This window comes from Solanum stenotomum, chromosome 10, assembly GCF_019186545.1.
Source record: "Solanum stenotomum isolate F172 chromosome 10, ASM1918654v1, whole genome shotgun sequence".
Taxonomy (NCBI): Eukaryota; Viridiplantae; Streptophyta; class Magnoliopsida; order Solanales; family Solanaceae; genus Solanum; species Solanum stenotomum.
The window spans coordinates 54,935,640-54,959,303 of record NC_064291.1 but is presented as its reverse complement, the minus strand read 5'-3'; the positions used below and the strand labels follow the sequence as shown (position 1 = coordinate 54,959,303).

At 34.9% G+C, this 23,664-nt stretch overlaps 1 protein-coding gene across 2 annotated transcripts; it reads right to left on the bottom strand.

Moving 5' to 3' along the window:
- Positions 1-305: 305 nt before the first annotated feature.
- On the bottom strand, positions 306-21,816 carry LOC125841230 (protein unc-13 homolog). 2 transcript variants are annotated; one of them, XM_049520311.1, is made up of 26 exons: positions 21,399-21,816; positions 20,635-20,699; positions 19,452-19,704; positions 19,233-19,299; positions 18,888-19,047; positions 16,741-16,908; positions 15,403-15,477; positions 15,107-15,316; positions 14,933-15,034; positions 13,028-13,258; positions 12,828-12,908; positions 10,628-10,711; positions 10,363-10,548; positions 10,116-10,271; positions 9,042-9,134; positions 8,602-8,673; positions 7,001-7,118; positions 6,125-6,297; positions 4,787-4,871; positions 4,274-4,411; positions 3,216-3,322; positions 2,970-3,047; positions 2,790-2,885; positions 1,135-1,230; positions 861-1,041; positions 306-702 (listed from the first exon to the last, which is right to left on the bottom strand). In XM_049520311.1, exons 1-26 carry the CDS (start codon positions 21,577-21,579, stop codon positions 533-535), a joined length of 3,426 nt encoding a protein of 1,141 aa, XP_049376268.1. In that variant the 5' UTR covers positions 21,580-21,816; the 3' UTR covers positions 306-532. The 2 variants fall into 2 exon arrangements, 1 of the variants encoding a protein (XP_049376268.1); XR_007443786.1 differs by lacking the exon at positions 306-702 and having other exon boundaries at positions 2,790-2,881.
- Positions 21,817-23,664: the final 1,848 nt, after the last annotated feature.

Here is a 23,664-nt window from a genome sequence, read left to right as displayed (position 1 = left end):
TTCAACAATATCGCGTGAGTGAAGAAGGAATACCTAGGTGAGATTATATTAACAAAAATGACAACTATTTGATTAAAAATTATGGAATAGGTGCATATAATGCACACCTACTTCTCCTTTCCCATGAGATTTTCATTGCTCAACTAAATAATCTGCCACAATAACAAAAATTGAAGAATGGAAAGAAGCGAAGAGAGACTACTCGAGCGCGTTATGGTGGAAGAGAAAAGAACATGTCAAATTTCAATAATGTGGATGCAGAGTAAGGACAAGCTTACATGATATGTCACAATGTTGATTTCTTAAGATATAATATAATCTGGGAATGTTTCTTTTACTTTTATAGTTGAGCCCCAGAGTTTACAACATTGATCTACATCTTCAAAGTTAGAAGCAAACATGACAAAATTTTCTGAGAATAATACTCCCAAAATGGAGTACTCTCTCAGTCTTCATTTGAATGCAATTTGCATATATGCAACTTTAACGAGTACCTTCAATAGGCGATGCTATTAGGAAGCCGCGGTCATCATCACCATCCCACTTGCCTAAAATCGGATGTTGCGTCTTGGATTTTCTTCTTTAAAGTTCTGAAACTGCTACTGCTTTTGTCAGACCAACGAAACGAAGCACTCCTTTTAATGAGATCTGCCATAAGTGGTGACTTCATAGAGGAATCCTCCACTGCAGCCCCGTTGTACACTGCACTCCAAAAAAAATTGGATTTCAGAAGGTGAAATATATACTTGACCATCCATCCAAATATGTGTCAATATTCCCAGCAAAGCATGTGATCACTAAAAGTCATCATATCAGCCTTTTGGAAAACCATAACAAACTTAAAGGATTCAAAAGGGCACCTGACGATGGTGGGAGGTGGTAATACTGCTTCAAGAATTTTGAAGCTTCTCTCTCCTTCTTGTGACATAAAATGCGTATCAAGGTGTGTGCATCTCCCAGATGTCTGTCGCCATATTTATGTGCTTCAAGTCCTGAACTGTGTTCACTAGAAGTCATCAACAATTGGATCACAGATTCAGCCTGCTTTGAAAACCAAAGAATTAAATAGGTCCCACAGCATGCATTATACACACACATAAACAGGCCAAAAGCTTTAATTAGTTCTTAACTAACCCGGAGGGAAAATAAACTGAGGATTTGATGAGCGAATCTTGCTTCTTCTTCAACTAGTGATCGGGGAAGCCCTTCTCCGTCAGCAACAAACAAGTCCTAGAAAGTGAAAGAAACATAATTGTTGTTTCTCAAAAAGTCGCTGAATATCTCTTGTAACTAATACAGATGTCTAAAATCCGAGCATACTGGAAGCAAAAGATCCATATAGGCAAATATCAACTAGCTGAGTTACATCACCATTGGATACATTCGGTGTGGTCAGGACTCTTTGAGATCTGGTTAAAAATTTTACCTTCGTTTCGGGAAAGTGTGAAATTTGAACTTCTATTTTGAGAATACAAGATAAATTATTTATTTAGTATTGGAAACCAAGGAATTAAAATAATTAGGAAATGAAAGCATAAGGTCAATACAAATTAAGCCAGCCTACACGAAAAGAATTGTCTAGAATATTAAATTTCAATGATCAGCCTAATATTTTTTATAACCAAGAAATCCCAAGGGACAATAGCGCATGGTTCAAAACTCTATGGATAATCGACCCGCACCTTTTTCGTGAAATACCAGGCTTTGGCAGGTCCATGTTCAAAATATGAACTGTGACTAACCCGCACATCATGCTTTATGCTCTTACCACTAGATCAAAGGCCTAGGGCCCAATGATCATGCTAATACACCACCTTGTCGGCCAAAATTAGAGATGAGGTTCGTCAATGCAGGCTTTTGGTTACTAAAAATAACAATTATGGAACTAAAGTAAATAAGACAACGAGAGACAAGGATCATTAGCTCAGAGAAAAGGCAACTTATTACGAATCTACATAGTTACAGAAATCCTTGTCCTAGTAGAAACTTGAATGACCTAACTAAGAATATCTACAAAACATATCAGAGGATTGTGTACAATTTTTCAAAAGAATTGATTGGATATATGATATTCCTGACAAGTAGAAGACATTCCTGAGTAAACTTTAAGCTAACTCAAACAGATGATGACATCATTACAAAAAAGGAAAGTTTAACCGAGGTGCATAATACGCTATTGAATCTTTCGTCAAAACCAAATAATGAAACTTCTGTGTAAAAACTCAAGGTCAATGTGAAATTTTCAGAAGAAATCACACGTAAAAAGAATCTATAATTTGAAACAAGACACTACCTAGAATATACACCTTTTCTATACTTTGCTGGCGACGGTCAAGAACTGAAATTGCCAGCAACTCTATGTATTCCTCAATCTGTAGAGTACATTTGATGTACAGAAATGGCTATATTTGAAACTGAGCTATAACCGCGTTTCTCTTATTCGTACTAACAGCTACTCTGGGAATCTCAGTGTGACTTCTTGCCTTTAGAAGATTACAGAACTTATAAGACATCCTTCTTAAAAGAAGGTAGCCAGAGGCAAAGGAAGTTTGTTTCCCGTAGGTAACTTCAATTTTAATTCACAGTACCATTTTGAATAGGAAAAAGATATAATTGGAACACTACACCAGGGGAAGTGTTCTATGCAGGTGAAATTATAAGGACTTTGAGGGGTAATTGTGCTGGTCAGTTCCGTTTAAAATAACTACTGCTTGAGAACACCAAATTCGACTGCTGCTTTAATAAGCACAATAACCACAAGTAATAAGAAAGTTAGAAGAGGAACTTACTTTTAATATATTGAGGTCATCTTCCATCATGACAACATCAAAATCAGAAAATGCACGCGACGGACCTCCATCTAGTAACACCCAAGCATAACCTTCCTATCCAGTGAAATCAGAGAGTCAGAACTGGACAATTGGAATCATAATAGAAAAATGCATGAGAATGAGATTTTGAGATTCTACCAGTGATGCCTTAAAAATACTTTTCACTACAATGTCTCTGAGGGTGTCATCAATCAGAGCACAAACATTATTGAGGACCTAGAAAACAAAAAAGGCTGTGAATACAGTAATCCTGGAAATGGTCCGAGTTGTAGACCAGGCATTGAAAGAGAATATGCAAATCCCTTTATCGTTTCTTTCCTTTATTTAGGGATATGGAGGGGGGACTAGGGAGTAGACTGTAGGGTGAAATATTGAATGTCTTACTCTATCAAACTGTGGAAGTATAGTTTCCAGTCGTGCACCTTCAACATCACCGTGATATAAATTAAATATGAATGGTTCTCTCATGTCCCAAAACACAACTCTAGCTCCTACAAATCACATAAGAATAGCTTAGGATAAAACTTTGTAAAAGAGACAAAAGAAGCATTTTTTGCCTTCAAAACTCAGAAAGCAAATTGTATACTACCATCAAATCCAAGAATGAATAATTGCTCAAAAGTCGCACAGCATTTATTAATATGATAAAAGAAAGTTGGGGAAAGACATTAAAGCGCTTTAAGAGGATACCAAGAACGTCTATCTAGCAAATTAAGTAAACAATGAGAGAGGCCAGTTCTATTGATTGTTCAAGTTGAATGCACACATTCAAAATTTCAACACCGTTTGACTTAATTTTAGGGGTAATACCCGACTTGGGATGTTCTCAATATCTTGCTACCTACATTAGCTTTGGCTAGACACTTTATGCCCGGGGAGATTCCTAAATATTAGACACCTTTGTTAGGCCCGGGCAATCTTTTTCCTAATTTTCAAAGATTCATAGTAAAATTTGATGAAGGCCAGCATGAATACTTCATAGGGCTCACTTGTAGGCCAAAGTCATTTGTCAATAAAACCAAGATAAGTTTGTGCCACAACTTCAACCCATGTTTCAACTGAAAGGTCCTATGGAGCATGTCTCTGATGGTCCCCAGAAGGAAGAGATTTCCCTAGATTCCAGATCAAAATAGAAGCAAGCAAGTACACTTTCACTGACTGTCAGGTGATAAAAGAACCTTTATATTACCTTTTTTGGGGGCTAAATAATACAACAATGTTTACTCAACAATATATAATCAGCATCCTCCGAAACAGAAATCAAATGCTAAGAAAGGATAACTTCTGTTACAAAATAACAATATCCAATTAGGATTCTTTGAACAACAACCAAACTAGGACTTACATCATCATATTAACTGAGAGATGCCAATATGCTGTTCTACACTATATATTAAGTGTAATTCGACCACCACTAAATAAAACAAGGATAGTTATCTTACCCACCAACTCGCAAGTTCTCTTGATGGCATCAGCAGCGTTATCACGGATGCAGTCAAAGGTGGCAACAAAAAGCTCATCAACTGACTCACTACACATTTCCAAAATCCCATTTGAAGTCCAATGAGAATCCTCATCAACTGTGAAGGTATCAAGAATGGACATCAGTAAATAACTAGTCAAAGGTAGATAATCTTCAGATAATTCCTTAACTCATCTAATATGGTAATAACTTTATCAAGTTTAAAACTGAAATTCGTATTTCCTTGCGAGCAGAGAAAATATCTGACAGAATAAACCTCTTAACCTCAGCGTTTCTATGGAGCCCCTGAAACGTTGGGGTAACTTTCTTGTTAATCTTCATGGTTAATTTTCAAATGACTCGATATAAGATATCTTCCAATAATATAATAAGCAACTAACTACAACGTCTCCAAAGAATATGGCTGAGAGAATAGGACTATCTTCAAATAATAGTAAACTATACTTTGTAAAAGTAAAGAAGCAGAACTTACGGCATGTCTGATCTTTAAAAACTCTAACAGCTGACCATGACTCCCTAATACCATCCTCAAGGGAGGAAATTTTTTTCTGCATATACTGCAAGAAGAAGGTATCACTGTCATCAGAAAAATTGTAGTTTCTGTGACTAAATAGAGTTACAATGAACCAACCTAATGCAAGGAAAAGAAGCTGGGAACATGATATCTCAAGTAAATTTGGAGAAATGGGTCTTCAAGTTAAAAGAGAAAAGGTAAGTACTCAAACTAGGGAATCAATGACAACATGGGAAGGAAAAACAACTCCACAAAAAGAGATATTCTTTAATCAAGAAAAATAAAAGTTTCCCCAGACATCAGAAATCAAGTTTAGATTGTCTTTTCCTTTTTAAGGTGCAAGGGACTGGAAGGGACAGTCCAAGAGGTGAATAGCAAGTCGATCAAACAGATAAAACTGAATTTCGCTTTATGTAACAATCAAATTAAAAGTCACATTTGAAAAAGAAAGAATCATTTTCTAATTTGTACGTACAAACAAAATCTACGACAACTCCTTTCTCACATGTACAAACTGTCTGAAGTTTGGCATATTGCTTGTGCAAGCAAATTTCAGACATTTTTGTTTGAAGTTTAGCTTGTTAATCCCAAATTTCAGACGTTTATATCTGAAATTTGGCTTGGCAGTGCCCTCAGATTCGTGAGAGGAGCACTATCAAAATGAACAAAAGATAAATACTTCATAATGGAAAGATCTATAAGCTAATATCCTCTGTCACTTTAACCTGGCACATTGGCATGTTTGTCTGTACATGTTTTTGGTTGAATTGAGACTAGTTTTACGTCCAAAGTTCAGTATTGTTTTCTCTTTTTCTTGAATCGTTTGATACAGAGACTGTTCAACAAACTGGAGAAGAAGATGATTAAAAAGACAAGGGAGGAGAGGGAGGAGAAGGAGGAGTGCTTTTGTCTGAAGTTCACCTACACTGGCTACAAGTTAACTAATTTGAGAAAAACTAGATATAGCTTAAATAGCAGAGTGGAAACTGGCTACCCGCTCACTTTCCCATAACATAAGGTCCAAACATTGGATGATAGGAATGGATCTAGATAATACAATGTAACAAAAATATATATGGGTCCAACTCAACCTCAAAAGTCAGCTCTTGAGCTGAGGGTTTCCCAAGACTATAAGACAAAAGCACACATTCTCAACCAATGTGCGACGCTCTAAAAGCAAATTATGAACATCTGATGCATGACAAAATAAAAATGAATATAGCAACATTAATTATCATCGTCACTAAACTAACTGAAAGGTAGAAAGCCATCAAATGGAAAGAAGCTTGCACTCACTTGAAGGGTATTCATTCTGACACAAAGTTTGGACGTTGTCAAGGCGTCCAACTTCTTATTCACCGCATTATCAAGAACCACATATTCAACCAATTTTTTCTTGGCGCTTGGAAATGCTGTATCCTTATAACGAGTCAAGGGAGGAGCAGGAGGATAAAGATTATGCTTGTCAACTGCACCATTCAACAATTTGCAATTGATATCGATAAGAACTGTGGAAAATAATATGCTAATGTGCTGATCAGAAGATATATTAGCAAAACAAGTTTTTTTCTTTGCAAGTGCTTGTAAGCTCTGGTTCTTAGAAGTGTAGTATCTCTTGCTGTGCATAACAAGACAAAGGATGTTCCTTACTGGCCAATCTCAATCCATCTAACGTAGAAATTACCTAACCAATCTTCTCTAAACATGTCTGTCTAGAAATCATTAAATTGCAATATCCTTATGTAACAGGAAGAAAATTCAAACCCAGTATTTCTAAGAGAAGATAAAAGCAATGACAATATATTTGGGGACATAACACAAGTTCCTGCAAAACCAAAAGAGAGACTTCCCATAAAGGATTTAAAAGGATTGTATACATGTGAAGACTAGAGAATCAACTATGTTCAGGTCAGTTATAAATTCAACCACGTATACCAATCAGATGACCACCAACATTCACATATCTGCCACATGCTATTATTGTTGAAGACCCCAAAAAATTTCGATCATCCACAGAAACAGTACCAACTTTCTAAAACAATTTTGGAAGCACAAAAAAAGAGACTCTATCTAGACATGTGTTGTCCTCACACAGTACACAAGAATGGTTATAACTTGAAGCAGAAAAGGACAAAGATATACAAAGACTTTGGATTTCTAGAATCACGCTACCTAACTGGTTAACCACTTTCTGCAAGTAGGCATCCAACGTGTGAAAGATTATGGAAAGTAAAGCCTGCAAGTGCGTGATATCTACTGGAAGCCTCAGCTCAAAAAATTGATCAACAGTCTGCAAATCAACGCGGAGATCAAATCCAGAGAAAATAAATAAACAAACAAATGGTATATCAACCAAGAAACAGGATCTACCTAAAATGACTTAAAAAAAAAAAAGGAGAACGTCAAGTACAAGCATAGGCAAAAACATATACAGGCTCTGCAAATACAGAGACCTAGTAATCTCTTGAAGATAGAGATACATGAAGTTTTACGGGCTAGCATGCATCCATATACTTAGCTTAGAGTAATTAAAATATATAAAAACAACTTAACTAGCACAAAAATCGTTTTGAATGGGCTTAATTTATCTGATGTTTCGTTTTGTAATGTAAGTTCATTATTGGTTTTAGAAGATAAAAATAGTGAAAGAATTTAATTCCAACTAGCCGAAAGAATATAAGTCTACAATATGCGCATGCGTTATTCTTCTTGCTGTCTACTCCATGAAATATATTCACTGAAAAGTCTTCTACTGTCTAGTATTATTGCAGATACTACACATCAAGTGGTGAAATGCAATAGGCCTTTCATGAAACTCCCTCCACCAATCTTCAGTGGGACTAAAGGACTTGTTTAAGGTAACTCTTTCTAAGAGACATCTAGCCCTCCTCAACAATTTCTCCCCTGGTCAGAAATTTTTTTGTACCTGTCAAAAGATAATATAAATAAGAATTTCTCCTCCCAGCTTCTCTTCCACTCAGCTCTCTTTCTGGATGACCATATATTAATCAACTATAAAGAGCACTAAAACAAGGATCAAAAGTTAAGATTAATTCAAGTAAAAGGATTAATATATAGCAACTACTCTTTTATTTACCTTAGTTTTCTTTACCTTCTGTGGACTCTTAACTGATTCAGAAATGATTTATTGTAGGAAATGGAATGATAGAAAAATAGCAAGTGGATTTGATGATGTGAGAGTGTTTCGACTAACCTTACGGAGGGAGTTTTCTTAACACAGAGTCTAGATGCAGGAGAAGCCGAGAAGGGTTGCTAATGCTATTGAATCAGGAATAAGAAAGTGGGTCTAGAATTGTGATAAGGAGGCCTGTGATCTGGGAAAAGAAATGTGTTGGGCTCGGCTAGGGCCCAAGTGTTGGGCAAAGTGTGGAGAAGGCTAGTGAGGGATGGCTGATACTACACATAATTCAGTATATTGACAAACAATTATATATATCCAACAGAACGGTATATGACCTCCGTTTCAAAAAAAAAAAAGAACGGCATATGACCTAGGGACTAAGGACCAAATAGCGGCATAGGTCAAAAACCAGATATATAGCATTTCTGGAAATGACACACATCATTAGTATAAGTCAAGTTTAGCAGAAAAAAGTATATTTTTTTATGAAGCATCCAAGGAATATTTCAAACATAGAAGCACCAAGAGCATATGCAAACACCCAACAGTAGCTTCACCACATAATATCTAGAAGTTAAAAAGTCAAAATTTATCAAAAGAAAAGGAAAACATCACTAATTGAGGGTCATACCTCCTCTATGATTCTAAATACTTCTACAGCTGAAGCTGCTTGTTTTTGCTGATGTGATAGGGGTTCCCAGTCCTGTGATTAAGACAAGACTATTTTAAAGTTCAAATAACATCCCAGATTTTCTAGGAAGAAACAAATTGTCAAAAACAACAATTGTAACTGCTATTTCCACCCAGAAGATAGCAGCAATATCTAAAGGAGAGAGATATGAGCACAATGACTAAACATAAGTTCAGATGAAAGATACACCTATGTTCAGTTTAAGCGCTAATAGGACCTAGGATAAAGAAAGAAAAACCAATGTACAGTTTAACCAGCAACTTGATTATTCTGACCAAAGGCAGGAAGCAAACACCATTATCATGACTTCATATGCTTTTAGCATTAGGAATTTCACAATTGCATATGTCACAACCAAATAGAAGCTTTTAAAAGATAACCTCGAGATCAGCAGCACGTCCAGTCCATTCAAGTATCCTCGCATGCTGAGCAATCACCCAATCAAGAATAATTGGCCTTGCGATTTCTCCAATCTTGCAACCAAGAAAATGAAAGCAACAGAATACCTCTTATTAGAGTTTCATAAAGTGAAAAATATTTAAAATGGAATCTACTTGCAACACAGCTGGAGAAATATAATTGTTTATCAATACCATACATGCTCTTAAACATGTTCACTGTGAACATTAGTTCGTCTCTTTTCATCCATTTAACCATTTCATGTAGGATAGCAGAAAATTCAAGTTCTGCTGTAACTCATGCTAGATAAGCAGAACATGGGAGTATAGTTGAACACAAAGAAAAGCGCCAAGTTTTTCTAAGGAAGTGAGTGCTTCAATTTAGGCAAAAAATTCCAGTAAAAGCGCAAGCTTTAATGAAGTAGGATGAAGCAAAAATTAAAAAATAACTATGTAATGCAGAATAACTACAAACAACAGCAAAATTATATAGTTAAGGGAACTGAAATATTTTGTAAAACCGGTATCAATCAAGTTCAGAACCATTTTGTAGTTTTTTTACTTCAGATACAAAGGTAAAATTTAACATTGTTAATTAAGATTAGGTGACTAACCACTAACATACTCATCCATAACATTTCCTTCGCAGTTGATATATCACTTTGCCAACTAAATTTATTTTCTAGTGACATACCACATAGCCACCAAGGCGCAAGTTTTAGTGCCTAGGTGTCTGGCCTCTTGAGCAAGGCAAAATGCATAGCCTGCATGCCTAGATTCTCGACGCATCTTTTGCAACACTACATACTACTTTCTACAAATGTTATGGACTGAAAAAAAAACTCAAGCAAGTAGGAGAAATAAATTAAACGTATTTTCCATTTCATTTTGAAGGAATTTTCAGGAAAGAGTAGGAAAAAGAAACCCCATCTACTTTAAGGTAAGCATAAAAACAAAAAAAATTAATGTGTGGCATCCATAGCCAGGAAAGCTTCAGAAAAGGAATAAGCTCATTACACAATTTCGCAATATGATAGCTTTCCAGTGTAAATTTACCTCACGCTCAAAATCAAACATCAATGGAGAATGCACCCCCTTTTTTACTTGTTCTGATGAATGGAGTTCAATTAGATAATTCTCCAACAGAATAGCTGCAGCAAGCACCTGCTTCACATCTTCGGAAAGGCAAGATATATTCTTGAGAAATGGCTCCTACACAGCAGCAAAAGAAAATTTAACTCAAAGGAACAACCAAAAGGTGCAAGAAGGTGCTGGATATTAATATCTATCACTGCAAACTGACCAGTCTTTCACCATAAAATCTGTGCAACATCGAAGCTGAAACTACTCCAGCTTCAGCACACCAATGCCTCAGGACTGGATGGTACACAGTCAGCTGTCTCTCAGCAATTGACTTCAATTCACTTGCAAGTAAAGCCAAAGGATGTTTCTTATCTACTTTAGATCCAGCATTTATTGCATCAGTAACCTGAGATCAAGCTAATATGTCAAACGTTTCAAAATCAGGCATTCCTATACTGCATTTGCAGAGCCATTAGATACCATACCCTCTTGCAAGCGGCTTCGGCAGACCTCTCAACATACATTCTGACTTTGCTATCAATGATCTCATTTGAAGCATTGAGCGTCAGCTGCAACAATGTGAAGAAAGACATATTAACCATTCTAAGGAAACATTAAAGAATTTAAGTCCAATTTGTTCGTGAGAGCATCAAAAGGAGTCGCAAAAGAAATAAAAGCTTAATGCATTCTTTCACAACTAAACTTCTGTAAACCAAAGTTTTAATCCAAGATAAGAAGACATGCCCAAGGAGTCTAAGAAACTCCTTTCTGACCCTGCTTAAAAAATAAACAGTTCACAGAAAAGGAATCTCCTACGTACGCCTGATCAACAAAATACTGAATTATGGTTCCCTCAATGGTGTTAATATGCTTGAACAGGATCAGAAGATACTGTATTTACTCAAGGGCCAGCAAATGCCGGAGACAGAGGATTCTGCACCGTAGCAACAAATGGCAGTGATGCAGGATACTGATGACAAAAATAGCACTCTTTTTTACGCTGTACAATTTTTGAGGACTTATTTAATGTTTTTAAGTATTTTTTATCTTTATTTCTTTGGTTGTCATTTGTGTGGCTGGTGATCAAGCAAAAAAGGTAGGTGATTTTGTCCTTCCCACTCAGTGAGTTTTAGTAAAGTGTTGTCAAAAGCAAAAAGCGCAATAAAGCTCTAAGGTTTGTTGGAGCTTTAAGTGCAAAGTGCAAATAAAATGTGGGCTTTATTGAAAAAAGGTGCAAAGGGAGAAAAAATACAAATAAATATGTTTAGTCCAAGACTAATAATTGTAAGCAAGAATGACAAATATATGAACAAAATGATTCGAAAAAAAAAATGATAAAGCAAATACCAATTGTTTGGTGTTGCCGTTCCATAAGAAGTTCATTAGAAAGGAAAAGTATGCCTTAGAACCTTGATGACGACATTGAAGTGCACATTAAGCGAGGCGAAGCACTCAACACATTTTGATCCCTGCTTTAGGTCTTAAGCGCGCCTTTGGCAACACTACTCTAAGTCAGTTTTGTTAATATTTTTCCATCCTACTTATAGACATTTATAAGTTGAGCCATATTATTTTCTGTTTGTTAAATAATCAGACTAACAGGTAAGCATTGCTGGTAGGTTCTAAAATCTGGGTGCACTTTGCCAATTCCACATAGTGTATGAGTTGATTTGATGGTTTCAAATTACATTGGAGGTTTAGTGATGGAAAGGAAGAAGTGAAGAACTTTGGAAAAAAGTTGTGACCGTAAAATATAGGATGGAATCTCCCTGGGGCATTAAACTGGAAAAAGCTCCCTATGGAATAGCCATACAGAGGCAAATTAGAAATTGCTGGGATGAATTTAACTATTTAACTCACGTACAAGCCTGAAGATTGGGAATGGAAAAAAGATTAAACTTTGGCTGAATAAATGGTTGGAAATACTGCCTCAAGGGCCATTTTCCCAGATTTATACAATCTAGTCATCAACAACACTTTCTGTAATAAGCTGCTTCTCTGAAGAAATGGAATCTTCTTTTCGGAAGAAATTTCAAATAGTTGGAAGATTGGAAAGATGAGCTGCTTACCCAAAAAAATTGAGCGCAGTGTTTTTTGATGAAGATAAGGAGGACAGCTTTTTCTGGCAAGGTATCAAGCATGAATGTTTTTCAATGAAGACTTGCTATAAATTGCTTCCAAAACAAAAATGATGCAGGGAGAAGAATATGACCTTGGAAGTCGATATAAAAAACAATACCCCCTCCTAAAGTAGCTTGTTTTGGACGTATTGCAATTTTAGATTCTTGTCCAACTTAAATGTCCAAGTACACAAATAACCACATTACAGATTCCAATTAAAAGGATGTCAAGCCATGTCTTTTCAGTTATACACTTTGAGAACTAGTGCTGGAGAACCATACATATACTGGCTTCATGCTTTTTCTAGATTTTGTTTTTCCCTTTTCTGCTATCGTATAAGCTTCTAGCTTTCTCATATATGCCGCGGGCACATTGGGCAGCTTCTTTACGGAAACATCTAGAGGGGGGGACTGGCAGAAAGCGAGAGAGACCAACAGGCAAAGAGGTTCCCCAAAAAGAGCAAGTGACTATTAGCATTTAGTTGCCCAGCAAAATTTTTTCCATGGTTAACTTATTTCATCCACCAGAAAAGGCACTTAATAGAGATAAATTTGTCCCAAATACCTCCATGTTTCCAGACACATCGAACTTCTGATTTCCTGCTGCCAATGCCATGGATAACACCCCCTTGAAAAGAGAAGGCTTCTGACAAAGGGAGAAAATTATCATCAGATACAGAATTTTGCATGTTAGACCACCATTAACAAGTCATACATCACAACGGAGAAAGAAGATAAGAAGAATATACAAGCACAGAAAACAACCTGCAAAAAATGCCAATGGTAATCCTGCAACTTATTGTCACACCATAAACCAATTGACCAAATGATAGACTGCACCAAATTTAGCCTAATCTCAGAGCCACTGCAGTGATTTACACAAACTAGACTCTCCAAATACTTCTTTTCATTCTGTACGACATCTTCAGATGACGGAATATTCCGCATTTTACGAACTGCATACTCCAAAAGCATTGCCTCCTCTGTCCCAACAAACTTCAATTAAGAAGAAACTACATCAGAAATTTTATGAAGTCTCGAATAATAGCAATTACTTTACAAGGAAATTAATCTTGCACTATTTAATGCTAAATGCATCAAAATATCCACCAAAGCACAGAAATTGTAACTCCTTGTTAGCAAACTGCAAGCAACTGAATTATCACAAAGTGAGGAGCAATGCTAGATTTAACTGTGCAAAATAAGAAGGCTAATATTCAGATTTTTTGAGAAGACGAAATTAAAAGTGCAAGAAAATTAGCAAGAATACAATTTTAAATGAAGAAGCATGTATCATATAGCCAAAGTAGGCTCCTTATTATTGACTTGGTTGATTCGCGGCTTTAAGACAAGCTCAGTTCCAGCAGGTTTTTTGATACGTGTTCCCTCTCCTCATTAATGTGGACAAATATATGTTTTAATGCTCGGACCAGTTCCTAGAAGAAAAAGTAGAAGCTTGAAGGAGAGCTTCTCTCAGACCTATCTCTATCTCTCTTCTTCTTCTTTTCTTTTTAAAAATATATAAATCCCCTAGAAACACTTTCTCTCAATATTCAACAACGGCAACTGGTTAACTTGTAATCATCGTTAAAGAAATTTTTTAAAAAGTCAGTTATTTTATAAAACAGGGACAAAACAGGTGCAACAATGCCAGAATAAGTAATCCTCAACTGCACATCTGGCGAAATTTCTTTAGTCTATCATGAAAGCTCTTATGTGTTATAGTCTCTAAACTTCCCTGAGGCATCAATAAGATGTATAGCTTAGCAACTTCAAGTCAGATGGTAGATGGCAAGTTATAATTTGAAAAGAAAAAACAGAAGAGAATTAAAACAGTCCCTATCATGATATAAATCGTTACTTTTCAATCAGAACCTGGGTCAGATTGTCAAAAAAAAATCATTTTTTCTATGAAGAGGTTGTATTAAAAGGCATCAAGGAGATGCAAGCTATTAAAAAAGAAAATAGGTGAAAACTCCACAATTGCAAAAAAACAAATTGAGATCTGGGAGTTAAAACCTATAGCAAAAACTCAAAGTTGTTAAGCTAATGAGAGGGAGCTAATGAAGTCTACAAGGGAAATCACATCATTTACAGGGGAATAGTTGATCCAGCTATAAAGATTCACCAATCTGTTGTTCCTCACAATCCATTTACTCCCAAGAAAAAATAATCATATGAAAGGTGGGGCACCCAAGCAGCAAGGTACAAGCCATAAAAAAAAGATACACATGTAATAATTTGAGAACCTGAATCCTACTGCATCACAAACAGGGGAACAGGAAAAAAAAAGTTATTGAAGGAAGATTAAACACACAAGTAGCCAACTTACTTCACATTTCAGTAAAGCATATAAATCTCCATCTTTCACAGTTAACTTTTTAACATAACAAGCAGACTTCAAAGTGAGTGGCAACATGGGTACAACTCTAGGTGTTCTATTTTGTGCAAACAGTAGATGCAATTGGAGAATCTACGCTAAAATTATGCATTAATAGAAATCAGTATGTCTGGGCCCATGAGTTATGCGGAAGGAAATAATAACTTCATTTCCTAGGTACGGCATACGCTCATATATTCTGTGTCTAACAAAAGCATCAAAAACTGGGAGAGAGGGAGAGGACGGAGATGGTAGAAGGTTGCTTCAATAACATGGTTAAGCTCAGTTACCTGCTGAAAAAGCACCCATCCATATAATACATCATGTAACTTCTGGGTAATTCCCAACAAAGGCCATGTTGATTTGATGAGCTTTAGGATTTCATCAGCTTCCTGATGACGAGAGCATTAAGTACACTACATTCAGAATAACCAACACAAAAGGTTAAAAGATATAACGTAAACCTCTATGAGCTTGCCATCTTCCAGAATGTCAAATACACCAAGGAGTAGCTTCTCATACAGCCTCATGTTAAACGGATAACCAGCACTCCAGTAATATGTCTCGCCTTGTATGCCACAATTTCCAGGCATAGATGACAATGTCGAAGCAATACTTCTAATGGAATAGAGCACCTCTCTGCATTTGGAGGGAGACATCTTAATGTCCCATTCCTACATAAGAATCAAATATCTTCTCAATCTGCAACTGAAGAACAGATTTGATAAGCGATAGGAAGGTGAACTGCAGACAGACATACCTGAAAATTCCTAATTTTTGCAAGAAAAACTCCAACAGATTGCTCAGAAGATAAAAGTTCTTCAAGAATATTAGCCTACAAGAGAATCATCTAGAAGTTAGAATAACCAAGAGGTAGAGAGAGTTATTTATATTTGTTAAATTAGGTCTTGGGCCTAACTCACACCCCAAAAGCTAGCTCAAAGGGAGGAGGATTGCCCAAGCCTTATAAGGAGTCCACCCATCTCATTAACCACCAATGTGGGACTTTTTACTTTAACACCCCACCTCACGCCCAGTGCTTAGAATCTGGTGTGTGGGCAATTTTGAGGAATTTTTGACCCACCTCATGCCCAGATGCTATGTGCATGGGCAATTTTTTTGTTTTTTTGGTCCCCAACATTGGGTGAGATGGACCCTACTCTGATACCATGTTAAATTAGGTCTTGGGCCTAACTCACACCCCAAGAGCAAGTCCAACTGGATTATAAGCAACAAATATCTCAGTAATCAGATTTATGAATCCTAGGAATACTCACTTCAGATTTAAGTTCTGTATAAAACAGATGCATCCCCAACAACCACTGTTTGTTCAGCTTATTAATATGATTTTGTTCAGACATTTTTTCTTTTATTTTTGAGTTTCACCCAAACAAAATGTACTTGTTTGTCTCGGCAATATTTCGATCAAAAAGACAAGTTTCACCTAAATTATTTCAAAAAAACTTGTGATTTGAAGATTGCAATGACCAGGCCACATTAAGAGATCAGTCACATGCAATACGTACCTTGTGGCAGGGGCAGATGCAGTTTATCATTAATGGGTTCAAATTGAACCCAGTACTTACGGAGTGGAGCATAAATTTGTGTAAAGTTTCACTAAAAATGAAACAAATAGTAGATATGAACCCATAACTTCAAAAATATAATCTACAGGGTTCAATACTAAGAACCTTAAAGGTTGAACCCAAAAAGCTTAAATCCTAGATTCGTCTCTGCCTTGTAGTATTCTAAAGAAGAATCAAATTTGGTATGATCCATCATGCTAAAAGTAATCATTTTTTCAGATCCTTGCTTTATTGATGTTCATATATTATCAGATTAACCATTGAGTTACTCCTTTAGCTTGAAAGTATATTCAATTAAGAATTACCACCACAACTCCAATTTGTAGCATAATGGAACATGTCAATCCGATAACCAACACATTATGGACCCAAATCAAACCAAATGTGGGTAAAAAGAATATAGAAAGACGACTTCCACTGAAGCTAAAACATGACACTCCAAATCTTCTAAAAAAGGAAACTTTTAAGTGGAAGAAACATGTAATGAAACAAAAGCCAAAAGTGGCTATTACTTGTCTGTTCTTCCATTGGATATATGACTTCTCATTCAGAAATTCAGTCTTTGTTGTGCCATTCAAAAGCCCTAGTGTGATTTGAGGAACATCGATTTGTCCAAATGATTTCTCAGAAGCTAAACGCACCAACTTTCGCCGAGTGAGAGCATCCATTGTTTCTGAGATCTAGTGAATAGTATATGTTAGTCATGAAACAATTTAGTGGAGCAAGAAGTTAAAGACATAGTAGACAGCAAACAGTGCAAAAATAAAGGGAGGAAAAGTGTATAGTCAATCAATCAAATGAAACTTCACATATAAGGCTATTTAGACTAACTTACAAATAGGTGTAGTGAGGTGAATTACCTCATAGGAAAGATTTAACTGGAGGGCGTTGACAAAAGAGATTCCAAAAGGTAGATAAGTCTATTTGCACAAATATAGGATAGATTTAAGCTATCACCCATCAGATTCAGTACTCTCCCCGTTGTTGGTCTAAAGCTTAATTTGTGACCTTTTAATATGATTGCTTTTTAAAATTCTCTGTGCCCTACCCACCCACTACTGAAAATCATCTACTCTTCAACCCATAGTCCCCACACACGGCAGGTACTACAAGTTTATCTGTGGCTGGAAGCAAGATTTAATGCCTTGCTTTCTCCTTCCACTATTATTTTTCAAATCAATTCCATGCCGCGCTGCAGCATGAAAATTCCATACTTGCTACAAAGACTACATAAATAAAAGTAAAAGCGATATTTCAGCGGTCTGATATTGATTGACGTACTTTTTAATTATATCTTTCCTAAATGTTGACTTATCTCAAAATGCTTAACTTTTGCTCTCCAAGACTCAAACAACTAAAAATAATATTCCCTCCACTTCAATTTATGTGACACTCTTTCCTTTTAGCCAGCCCCAAAAAGAATGACACTTTCTATATTATGTAACAATTTAACTTTAAACTTCTCATTTTACTCTTAATGAGATGATTTATGAACACAAAAATATTGACGGCTTATTTTAGAGCACGAGTTTCAAAAGTCTTTTTTTTTATAAAGGTAACAATCAAAAGTCTTTCTTTCATTCTTTAACTTTGTACACAATCATACACCTACACATAAATTGGGACGGAGGGAGTACTAATTATTGTTTAAAGTCTGAACTAATCAAAAAAAAAAAATTATCATCTCAAAACAATGTGACATCTTTTCAACCATCTGAGGAAATTTTCTCATTTCAAGCTTTTTTAAATTTTTTGTCTAAGATGTAATATTATAATCCATTCTAGATCAATTTAGAAGGGACAAAATTTCAATCATACTTCTCTCCTCAGCCATTGTTCTTTCCGAAAGAAATGCAGATATGGATATTCGTGAGTTGGATGAAAATTGTCATTCCTAATTTAGATTAATTACAGCCTTTTGAGAATTTATAGATTTTCTGGACTTGATTTCAATGGTGATCACCATGCCTAGATCTCGTTAATTAAACTTTGATTAACAGGTTAATACCACCATCCCATCTCATTACCTCAAACTCATCAATGCAGACTAGCAAAGACCTCATTTTCCCCGAGACACCCGCAGTCAAATCACTTGATTTCAGTTCTAAGAGGAGAAAAAGCTAAACTACTTGACTTCAGGAATTATTGACGTCTCTTAAAAATGAAGCAAGCCATCCCTCTAGCATATTTATATTTATATTCATATACAGTTATGGAGATTAGTAAAACTGGTCTATAATAGTTGGGGACAAAAGCAATGGCACATATTGGTTGAACAAACTGCAAGATTGCTCTATTAAATGCAATTGGCATTTTGTTTACAGTTCTTCACACATGCATGCAATGCATAATAAGCAATTAGGTAAAGAACAAATATGTCATCCTGGCCACTTATTTCTCAGACAGGTCAGCATCTTCTGGGTCATCCTTCCAAAAAAAATTACTTCTTCAAGAGCACCAAGGGATGCACCAACTTTCATGCAACTATATCATTTATAGCTAAGAATCCTGTATATTTTTCACTTTCCGTTTTTTTGGGTGTGTTAGAAAATTCTCACTGAAAGAATCACCCAAAAAAAGAGTATTTAACTGGCTTCAAATTGCAAAGGTATGTCAGCAGCAAAAGTAAAATTTAAGAACAAAGACAATGATATCTTGCCTGCATTTGTGTCCTGAAAGTTTCAATGAGCTCCGCATTTCTATCAAAAGGCACGGACCCAGATAGGGACCGTGAATGTCTTTTCTCTCTTCTCTTCAACCCAGAAAGAAATCTAGGACTCTTCTCTTTCTTTTTACACTCAGCCAAGCGAACCTCAAGCCTAAATGTAAGAATTTTAAGTTTTAAAAGAGTGAAAGAGAATGTAGTGCTAAGAAGTGAGAGAAAATGAATGACCACCAGAACGCAAATTATGTAATTAGTGCATTTTCATTAGTTCCTTCAAATAATCATAAATTGACGCTCAACTACAAATACATGGTGAGAATCATAGTTAAGAAGTTTTACCCAGAGCAGACCATGCAAGCAAGGAATACTTCATAGGCAGATTCACGCAAATCATCATCCAGTAGTCCTTCAGGAGACCTAAAACTTTGTATCAGTTTACTCCAAAGGTGAACATATAAAGACAAGATACAGACCAATAACTCTTCCACACGCTACAGGACCTAAACAGTTTCATATGTCATTCTTCTTTTTCGTATCATGATAATAAGCATACACTACCTGTTTTCAGTGCAGGTATTCCTATTGATGGAAGATCAGCTTGCTTAATGGTAAATGACCCTGAAGTTCCTGCGGTTTTACTGTTAACCACATAATCATCACCGTAAGGAGAGAAATCTGTCAAATCGGAATGGCATGATCCATTATTATTGGAGTGATTCTTCATAATAGAAGGTGGCACACGCTGAGGGTGGGAGCCAGCTGATTCTGGATCTGTAATAAGAAAATACGCATCGCCTGTGTGCAACTGCATCTGCAGAGACCATTACAAGAATATCAAAATGCAGCTCCTCCATGAGATGAGGCAAATCATTCTGCAGTTTCTTTCGCAAACAATGATTCATTCTTCAATTTAAAAGATTCAAAGACAGATGAAATATATTATTATACATCTAGAATTAACACATAGAACACATATCAGAGTCAGGGGAAGTTTCTTAAAGTTAGGTTACTTGGGCATTCAATCTGGAAAAGATTAAAAAAGTAAAAATAAAAATAAATGGAAAAGTAACACTATTACTAGATCAAGTTTCAATATATTCCGCTTAGGGTCATATCCTAATACACGATTTCTATCAAAATCCAACAAATGAAAAGAAAAGAAGGTTGGTCATGCAAACTTAGGCTAAGAAGGAGTATTGCAGTTGGTGTGCAATAATTTGATCATTGTTGCATGGCTAACTTCAATTTTCAAAGATGAATGTGGTTCACTCACAAGTCAAAATAAGCTTACAGATCTGGTCTCCATAAATTTGCCTAAAGTGACAGGTATACTAAATGGAAAAAGAACAAAGGAAAACAAAAAAAATCCAAAATATATAAATTGGCAGTATATAGAACATGAAGTTAATCAAATTCTTGTTCTTTCTTAGATGCATAATTCAAATTTCTAAAGCAGGAGGTAGTTGCATCTCCGATATTGATGCAGGATGAACTTTTCAACTTCTACTAGGTAATTTCATGCTCGAAATTTAAAAGCTTTGTAATAACAAAACAAGCAACAGTTACTATTGCAAATACTTTGGTTTACTTCCCTCTACAAAATAAAGGAAAATCACACAACATAATTTCGTCCATGGATATGAACACTAGTGGATTATAACTTCCTCGCTCCACTATAACTGTGATCAATTGAAGACAACAAAGAATTTTTTATTAATATTATTAAAGGTAAATTCCTTACTGTTTTTGGATGTCGACGTTCATCGTGATACTTCTTAGCTGCTAAAGAAACATCCAGCACCCCACCTAATCATACAAAACAATGACAATGAAACCAAAAGCTTCAGCCTTTGAATGTATACAAACAACAGAGAACTTGCAGCAACACCATTCCATAAAGAAATAACACAGAAAACCATACAAAAAACATTGCAGTACAAGTTAAATTACCACTCCCCCTTAGCTACTCCCTCTATTTCAGCTTTGTTTGTCTGATTTTGACTTGACACAGAGTTTTAAGAAAGTAATTAAGACTAAAGATAGATAGGTAATGCACCAGCATGCTTTTTACAATTAAAGAGTTCACAGAAAAGGAAAGAGATATTCTTTCCCAACGGACTAAAAAGGAAAATAGCACAAACAATTTTTCTTTTTTTTTAAGTGACGGTAGTGTCCAGGCCAGTTTTCATGCACCTTAATTAATTCCACCGGATACCTTTCACCTCCCACCAGCAACACGTACCTCTATCTCCCCTGGTATTCAAACATGAGACCTCAACCACTTCATTGACCAACACCCATTATCATTTTCATTCAAAAACTTCAAAATTAATTTTTTTTAAGTATAGGAAAAAATTTGGATTTTTAGTACCTTCGTGTAGTTCTTCTTCAATAAAGCTAAGAAATCAATACTAAAACCTATACAAGAATACTAATTTAAACATTCCTAATGAAATATATTTAAGATTCATTGTTAAATACCTTTCAAAATGAAGAAAAACTTACCAGATTGTACACATTCAAGAACATAATCAGCACTAATAACATCGAGATTGATGTTAGATAGGGATAAAGTTGGACCAGAAGGAGTTCGAATTTCTTTAATTAATCCACATGATAAAAGAAACTCTAGAAGATTCCGACGATCGTTACGATACCGTTGTAGAAGAGAATTTGTCTCCATCATCACCGTTAAAATTAAACAAATTTCCCGCCGCCGGGAAAAAAATGAGCCGGTGAATTAGAAGACAAAAAGCCTTTGAGCATTCGAATAATCGGAATCTCTTCCGACTCCGGCCGGTGAAAATAGCCACCGCGTACGGCGTTTTCCGGCGAGAAGGTGAAAGGTGGTGAAAAAGAGGCAAAAGAAATGGCACAAAGCTGGAAAAAGTAGTCGTCTGTTTTTTTTGTGTTCCGCTTTTGTTGATCAGTTTATGTCTTTTTTTTATTGTTTTTGTTTTAAAAAAAATCCTACTATTTAATTTACCTGGTCAAAGTTTGTTGTTTTTAAGGGAAAAAAAAAGAGATAATTAACACATTTAGTCCCTCAATTATTGAAAATTAACAATTATATTTTGATTTTTAAAAAATAATCAATATGTTGAACTATTTATTCTTAATTAAAATGACAAGTAAAAATAAGTTCTGTTCATTTAGTGATTAAAATCATCCGAAATGTAAATCAAATTAACTTAATAAAATAAAAAAATTAGATGCACAAAACTTATAATTTTCTAATTTTGATAAAATTGATTTAATAACTTTTAAATAAGTTTTCATAGTATTCCACTCCAAGTAAAGACAAGCACAAAGGTAAAGAGAAAGTCCATGCCTACAATAACTCTTGTATTTTTGCCTTCATTGACCATTTTTATTTTTTATTTATTTCAATTTTTTACATCTACATTTAATTACAAACAAGATTCCGTTTATTCAAGCTAACCATTAAATAGAGTCAATAGGGAAACGTTTTGCTACATGTGATGTAATAATAACCTCTCTAATAACTAATAGCCTTGTGTAAACCATATTCAACATCTCATGTGACTAATATTGACATATTTTCAAAGTTTAAAACTAGTTTTTTACATTAAATTTGAATAATATTATATGAATTACGAGTTTGATAGAAAATAAAATGTCTATTTCTCTCTTTTTTACAAAAGAATATAACTAAATATAATGTTATATGTTTTGATATTTAAAATTTATGATAAAACACCTAGTAATTAATAGAGAAAATAGACCAACAAAGATTGTGATGGAGTTGTAAGTACTCTTTCATCCTTAATCAAGAGTTCTCGGATTCGAGCCCCTTTGGGTACGGAGTCGCGCTTTACTGCCCAATATGAAATTTTTCAGCATGAATCCAAATTTAATCGGGTTTCAATATGAGTACCCGACACCGAATAGGAAACAAAAATATTATTATTTTACTCTTATTTAGAAGTGAGAGTTGGAAAGGACCAACATTGCATTAATACTCTTGTACAACATGCATACAATTTTGTACATTAACTANTAGGAAACAAAAATATTACTCTTATTTAGAAGTGAGAGTTGGAAAGGACCAACATTGCATTAATACTCTTGTACAACATGCATACAATTTTGTACATTAACTATTCACTGCATTAATTAGTTGTACAATGTGCAAAAACAATTTTACATTAATAGAAGGACTAACACCAAGGACTAACATTGCAATTATTATTATTACTCATTAGTGCTTATTAGAATTATTATTATTACTCATTAGTCCTTATTAGAATTATTATTATTACTCATTTGGCTTCATCTACTTCTACTTTTTCTACACATATTTTTCTTTAATAAAATAATTATTGCCTCCATTTTTTTTTTAATTTTTAACATTTATTTTTAATTTTAAAACATTGGAAATTTTATGTTAAAAATTTAAATAATAGAAAAAATGATTTATTTAACTTTTATCATCATCAATACTACTAATTTATTTGACGTTTTTTCTTAATCTTCATCTCATCATTAATGTTATTTATATAATTTTCTTAAATCACTTATTTTTTCTTTTTTAACTCTTTTATATATATAAAAGTTGGATATGTAAATGATGATGTCACATTTCTTAGAAGCTAAGATTACTATTTATCTAATTTCTCCAAAAATTTTTAAAAAAATGAAGATATCATACGCAAATTTATGGTTAAACTTAAACTATTTGATTCTCGAGAAATAAAAAGTCTCACATAAAATGGGACAGACGAAGGATAACTCTCAATTAAATTTATTT

Bases quoted from the DNA above. Each gene is read 5' to 3' on its own strand.
- LOC125841230 (XM_049520311.1), bottom strand. From the start codon at position 21,579: ATGATGGAGACAAATTCTCTTCTACAACGGTATCGTAACGATCGTCGG. The intron at 4,872-6,124 runs GTGAGTGCAAGC...TTCTTCTTGCAG, and splicing joins TCAGAATGAATACCCTTCAA to TATATGCAGAAAAAAATTTC. The intron at 1,042-1,134 runs GTTAGTTAAGAA...TTTTCAAAGCAG, and splicing joins TCAGTTTATTTTCCCTCCGG to GCTGAATCTGTGATCCAATT.